General features: G+C 31.5%; 1 protein-coding gene across 6 annotated transcripts in view; it reads left to right on the forward strand.

Moving 5' to 3' along the window:
• SENP6 (SUMO1/sentrin specific peptidase 6) overlaps positions 1 to 7329 on the forward strand; it is a 108042-nt gene that overhangs the window by 14981 nt on the left and 85732 nt on the right. For 4 of the 6 annotated variants that reach the window (XM_015569432.1, XM_015569431.1, XM_015569437.1 and 1 more), the window contains exons 3-4: positions 262 to 366; positions 5119 to 5139. In XM_015569432.1, the coding sequence (XP_015424918.1) occupies positions 262 to 366; positions 5119 to 5139 (126 nt within the window). The remainder of the gene's footprint in view (positions 1 to 261; positions 367 to 5118; positions 5140 to 7329) is intronic. The other 2 variants (XM_015569433.1, XM_015569436.1) reach the window with 2 other exon arrangements.

Below are 7329 nucleotides of genomic sequence, written 5' to 3' on the forward strand. Positions count from 1 at the left end.
CTCCTCCCTCCAGCCAGCCTGGCCAAAGCTGGATAGGCTGGCCGGACCCCACCCATGCACGAATCCACGCACCGGGCCCTTAGTTCAGAGATAAATTCAGAAAGTGGAAAACTCTTAATATACAATTTAACATGGCCAATTGGGTTTATACATTTTTTTAAGTGGTTTTCTGCATGCACTCGGATTTTAAAGGATTTATTTTGCATATGTATATGTAATTTTCCCTTGTTCAAATTATTCTTTTTTTTCTTGAATTTGTAGTGAAAATACACAGAATGCATCATTACGTTCTGGAACTGTTATTGATGGTAGATGTTTTCATCATGCTAACGCACAGACACCAGTTGTAAAAACAGCAGCTCAAAGGTAAGGATTCTAATTGCCTTTGTTTAGTATACATATACCATGCCCTTTAATAGGAGTTTTTTCACTATTTTTTTAAACCATTTTTTTAAATTTGTGAAATTTTACTGTTTCTATTGTTTGTAAAAATCATGTCTCTGAAATAACTCGTCATAGAATTTTATTCTTTTATATTTGTTTTTGAATAAATCACAGAGACCTTTTTTATTATATTTTAATACACTTTTTTTATTGTTGATAGTATTACAGATATCTCCCATTCCCGCCCCCCTCCCAGCCCCTACCCACCCTCCTCAGGTCTTCACTACCCTATTGTCCGTGCCCATGGACTATTCATACAAGTATATAAATTCTTTGGTCTATCTCTTCTTGTCCTCCCAACCTCACATTGAAGTATGTCCTATGTGTCCTTTAAATGAAAGCCATTTTATTGCATTATATTCCAGTTAACTTACACTGATTTTATTACATTGGAACTTACAGTATTTGATAGAGAAATCTTCAGCTGGTAGTTTAGCTCTGATGAGTAACACTACAGTTATTACCTTACTTTCTCTATAAGGCTCATAGGATTTTATAGTGTCAAAGTAAATCAAAATATTAGTTTTAAATGTTTTAGAAAATTTTGTGTTTTAGTAGTTTTAATAGATTTTGATGTTCTCAGTGGCTGTGAAAGTACTACTTGAATCTTGAAATAATGGGGAAAGCTTGGTGTTTTAAATGCTTTTGAGGTTTTTCTCTTTTTTTAAAATATTTTTTATTGATTTTTTACAGAGAGGAAGGGAGAAGGATAGAGAGTTAGAAACATCGATGAGAGAGAAACATCAACCAGCTGCCTCCTGCACACTCCCCACTGGGGATGTGCCTGCAACCAAGGTACATGCCCTTGACTAGAATCGAACCTGGGACCTTTCAGTCCGCAGGCCAACGCTCTATCCACTGAGCCAAACCGGTCAGGGCATGAGGTTTTTCATAACCATCCAAAAATGATTATGAAATTTCAATTCTGAGTCAATTTCAGTTTACTAAAAATTCTAGGACACCAACAATTAAATAATCTATTTTTTGCATTATGAATTGTTACATAAAAATTTTTATAACTAGTAAAATTTAAAGATTTGGTATATATGCTAGATGCTGTTCCTCATTATTTAAAAATACTAATCTAGGCTACTACTCATTCAGAAAATGTCCTATTATAAACCGTTGTTATGTTTACTATTTACATAGAGTTTCTATAACATATTTTTTACTTAAAAATCTTTTTTTTTTAAATATATATATATTTTATTGATCCGACGCTCTATCCACTGAGCCAAACCGGTGCTGGCTACTTAAAAATCTTAAATCTTTCTCATGTATTAGGATAGTAAAGAAAACCCGTTTTTACTAAAATATATTAGTTTTTAATCTTATTTTTCACATAAAACGTTTGGGAAATTCAACTAAAAAGAAAGAGAAGTCACTGCACATACCAAAAATTGGCTTGCTTTATTACAAAGTACACAAACAAATCAAGCTCTCTGGCCTACATGTGGCACAAACAAGAGACTAAATAAGAAAAAGAGAGTAATTAGGGGAAAAGAAGAAGGAGAGGTATAATTTTCTCACACATTGATCACATTGATAGATTCCAATGCTGGTGAAGATCTGTGTTCTGGATATTCTGAAAATGTGTTCTAAGTTGAAATACTAATTTATGATCTAGTGATATGTTCTGCAACCAATATTATTATTGCTTTTGAAGTTTGTTAGTTTGAATTTATTCACACTATGACTTCTCCTAATTCCCCTTTTCTCATTGGTTATGTTAAAAAACGGACTTTATTCTGGAAATTGGTTTGTTTTGTTTTATTCCTGTTCTGCACACTTGTTATACCATGCATGTGTACCATTACTCATGTTTATGAAAGATTAGATTCTGTTAATAGGAACTGATATTCACTAGTAAAATGTTTCTTAAAAATAAAAAAATAAAACCCGAGTTAGTTTATATTTAAAGAAACAATCCTGAGTTAAAGTACTTGACAAGAAAAACTAGAGACAATAAGAAAAACACAAAGTTTTGTCAGCAGCAAAGCTTTAGATTTCTACTTTTATTCCTATTTATAGAATAAACATTTCTTATACCTCCTATTGCAGCGTAACTGTCATTAAAAATATTTTAAAATTCAAAGACAAGTCATTGAGAGTTTTTCCAATTTTCTTCCTTCAAAACATTCATTTCATACTACATACCAGGCATAGGTGAGGTACAGAGTAGTCAAAGATGAATGTGACAAAGTCCCTGCCTTAAAGCTCAGGTCTGATGAAGGAAGAGGTCAGAAAGCAAGTGAACAAACAATTGCATGGTAATTGCAGTAGTAGGGATATACAAAGTATGTGTAGTACTATTTACAGAAAAGGGAAGGGTAAAAAATTCACAAAGGAAATATTAAAGTAACTTTTGAGTCTACTAGATAAATGAGAACACTGCATGCAGTAGAAACCACATACTCAAAGTCATGAAACAAAGATAGTTGCTTCTTGGTTTTAATTGGTGTAGGCCTCAGGTGAGGGTAGCACACTGGCTTTTATAGCTTCTCCTAATTTTTATTTTTTCAACCCTTAATTTGAAATTAAAGGAAATGCTACCAGTTAGTAATTCACACATACAGTCTATTCTTCTTGGAGTGTGGTATAACTTATCTCGTAAATAAATCAGACCTGCTTTTTGAATAAAATATGGAAACAAGTATGTCACACCTTTTTAATCTAAAAGAAATGAATGAAGATTGTTAAAGTATCAGATCAAATTAGCTACTCTATGGGAGAATATTATGATTCCAGTCTATATTCTTACTGCTATTTCAAATGTTAATTTAATTCATATTAAAAGATGAGTTCTTGATTTACTAACAGTGATGGAGGAGGAGGGTAGTATTTGGTATGGAAAAAAGCCAAAATTAAAAAATGTATATAACTCGATACCATCTTCACCTCTAGTTTTCATCAGTCTTACTACAAAAGCACATTTAGTGGTTTATGTTTTATTTACATTTCACTTTTTGGTTTTTTGTTTGTTTGTTTGTTTTTATTAAGGGTAGGTAAAAAGACTTGTAAGGCTCATAGGGGAAAATGAATATCTACAAAAGCACTTATACACCATAAATGGGAAAATGGGCTCCTGGAATAAGCAAGATTTAATTATTAATGAAAAGCACTACTTTGAATGAATTTTTGAAGTCCTAAATCAAGTCATGGACACCAGAATCAGTCAGTCTTCTTTTCTTTTCTTTTCTTTTGTTTTCTTTTCTTTCTCTTTTAAATTTTAAGAGCACTGGTACATCACTGGTTCAAGAATGAGATAGCCCAACAAGAATATAAGTTGACATTTTTACAAAGTCCTACATTACTAATTAGATTTCCTTCCCATTTGTTAAAAGCTTTTTTTTTTTTAAAGTATGTAATCTCCTCTAGGGCAGGACTTGATAATAAATACATATTGAGGGAATTATAGATGTTCCATGACTTATAAATTAGATATATTACATATTCCCTCATTTTTCTGTTATTTATACAACATAAACTTATTTTATACAAATCGTTCCATTTTTTTAAATAGCCAAGGTAAAATTTGAAATATGGCATCATGTAAGTTTATAGTAATGCTTTTCTTACTATTGAAAATATATTTTAAAAATTAGCATTTCTTTTCAATGTCAATTTTGTAAAATCAAATTACCATATTTCCTTTTCTTCCTTTCTTTTTTTCTTTTTTGCTAGGATTAAATTGGTTTTACCTGTGTGTTCCACATGATAGGAATACAAGAGTTAATATGGGGACTTAAGGATTTTGCGAACTGTTTTGCTTAGTTCTGAATATTTAGTTCCTTTTATAGTAAAGAGGAGTATTTCTAGAATGTGAATTTTATTCTAAATTGAGGGCTTTTATAACGTTACTTTTAAGTAATTGATGTTGATAGCTTTTTATGTTTTCTGTGAACTATGCAAAAAGGTGGATCTTTTATACATTGGGATTTTGATTATAGGCCATGACCTTATCCCACGCCTTTCCTTGTATCCCAAACCATATACTAAGGCTTTGGTGCAAAAGTTTAACCTTAAATTTTCTTTTTCTTGCTCAGAAGCAAATAATCACATCTAATAACAGGGTTGGAACCACTAAATTTTTTTTTAAAATATATTTTATTGATTTTTTACAGAGAGAGGAAGGGAGAGAGATAGAGAGTTAGAAACATCCATGAGCGAGAAACATCAATCAGCTGCCTCCTGCACATCTCCCACTGGGGATGTGCCCGCAACCCAGGTACATGCCCTTGACCGGAATCGAACCCGGGACCCTTCAGTCCGCAAGCCGACGCTCTATCCACTGAGCCAAACCGGTTTCGGCGGAACCACTAAATTTTTGTATAACTTTCAGGAAATTGTGTTGTTTCTTGAATTATTTATATAACTATAAAATAACATATATACTCAAATGTTGGGTGGTTAATTAAAGCTTTCAAGAATTTTTCATACTTTTGTATATCCTTTTTTCTTCTTTAAATATGTTTAGATATAAAGTATTTTCTGTATTCACAAAAATTGAAAAACAATTTATATATCTGACAAGATTCAAAACATAGTATATAATGTGTTTAAAACAAATTAATCACATTAGAGTTTTGCCTTATTTACAATTACTAAAACTACAGTGATATATCAAAAATGAGGTCTTGCCTCTTACATTTTTTTTCTTTTTCATGTTTTAAGCAGTCTGGACCAAAAGGAAAGGTAAGCTTAATGTCGATGAAATTAGAGCATGGATATAATATTAAATACCAAATGATTTGTATGCTTTGAAAAGTATCCATTCATTAGAATCATCGTTAAAACTTGGTAATTATTTTAATAAAAGGAAATGTATTAATAGAAAAACATGATATTTGGCCATGTTGGTAATATTTCACCATAATTCTTAGTATAACATTTTTTCATGAATGGTTATATACTTATGCTGATGTGTGACTTCTTTACTTTTAAAACTAGTATGTTCCAGTGTCTTAGTATTAAAGTTGATTTTAGTTCTATTACTAAAATCTTCCTTATTATATTTTACACTTTCTACTAGTGTGAGGGGAAAAAGGAATTAGAATACCTGAAGCTTGGCGTTAAAATTCTTAATATCAAATGTATTCCTATTCTGACCCAAAAATTTGTAACAGAATTTTATGATCATTGTTTGTTCCCTATGTAACAATACTGACAAACACATTGTTCTTTTGTAGAAATGTTGAATAATGTAAATAACACGGGAACAAATTTTTAAGAACACATTTCTCTTAATAGTGAAATGGCTATGATTCTTCTAAGGCAAATGTCCATAAGAATAGCTTCTTTGCTCAGTGTATGAATGTAGAATGTTTAATGCATGTACATATTTTTTTCTTGCTTTTCTGAGAGTTCAAAAGCATTTTCTGAACCCTCTACCCAAAAAACAGGTTAACAGCCCTTATATTAAACAAATACTTTCATGATATTAGTGAATGTCAAAAGAAGAGACAGTCTATGATTTTAACTATACAATTATAACTCTATAACTTTGTTTAAATGTATAGAGAGGGCAAAGAAGATAATGTGCAATATTTTATAAAACATATATTCCATCTTCATGGACACCAAGTTTCTGAAATATAAATGTAAAGATGATCTTGTCAGTAAAAGTTTTGGGCATATTTTATAATTCTGAAATATATCACAAATATATTACTTGCTTTGGATGAATGGGTTGTGTAAATATTTTACTATTTATCTTCTGGCAAAGAAAAATTATTTTCCCATTGTGTCTTTTTGTTTTTGAGTTAATCATTATTCTTGTCAGATATAAATGAGTCATTTTATATTTTTAACTCATAAGTGACTATATGTTTTGGAAAGCTATTAAGATGTTTTTAATAAAATTGCTAAAGAATGCACATTAAGTAACTCTTAATTTAATACAATTATATTGAAACAGTCTCTTATTTTATAAAAATATATTCTTTCTTGTATGCTATATCATAAGATAGATAAAATATAGGTACTGTTACACTATCAGAATAATATAACAATTTTAGGTTATTTTTAAAATTTATTTTTTGTTATTGACAGTATTACAGATCTCCCCCCTCCCCCTTTATTGCCCCCTCCATTCAGCCCCCGGCTTTCCTGGCACTGTTGTCTAAGTCCATGGGATATGCATATATGCATATAAATTCTTTGATTAATCTCTTCCTGCTCCCCCCACCCCCCATCCCCTTCTCCTATGAGATTAGATTATTCTCTTATTCACAATAGCCTTGGAGGTTTTATATTAATTTTCCTCCCCTGTTTGGTCTTCTTAGACATATTTCTGTAGAGGAAAGTTAGCATATATTTCTATAGGTGTGTGCCAGGCACTCTTCTGGGAGCAGACAAAAATTCCTACTAGCCTCTTAAGCTTATATCCTTCTTTTTAAAAAATATTTTTATTGATTTCAGAGAGAGAAAGGGAGAGGGAAGGATAGAAACATCAATGATGAGAGAGAATTATTGATCTGCCTCCTGCTTGCCCCCTACTGGGGATCAAGCCCATAACCCAGGAATGTGCCCTAACTGGAATTGAACAGTGACCTCCTGGTTCATAGGTCGATGCTCAGCCACTGAGCCACACTGACCAGGCTTACAGCTCACATTCTTGTTGGAATAATACTGAATAGGAGTCAGATGTAGAATTAAGTAACCTGCATTATCAATAGGTATATAACTTACTCTAAAATGGGTTTGGTAATATATACCCAATTTTAAAGGAGATTGTGAAAAACATATCAGATAATTATTTAAAACTTATACACTGTAAAATTTGAAATTGCTGTAATAGTAATAGCTATTGAAATTGTTTCAGTCTTTTATATTAAGATCAATGCCAGGGACTAGATATGCAGCAGCAACTGTTTTTAAAATACT

Source organism: Myotis davidii, unplaced genomic scaffold (genome assembly GCF_000327345.1).
Source record: "Myotis davidii unplaced genomic scaffold, ASM32734v1 scaffold104, whole genome shotgun sequence".
NCBI classification, from domain to species: Eukaryota; Metazoa; Chordata; class Mammalia; order Chiroptera; family Vespertilionidae; genus Myotis; species Myotis davidii.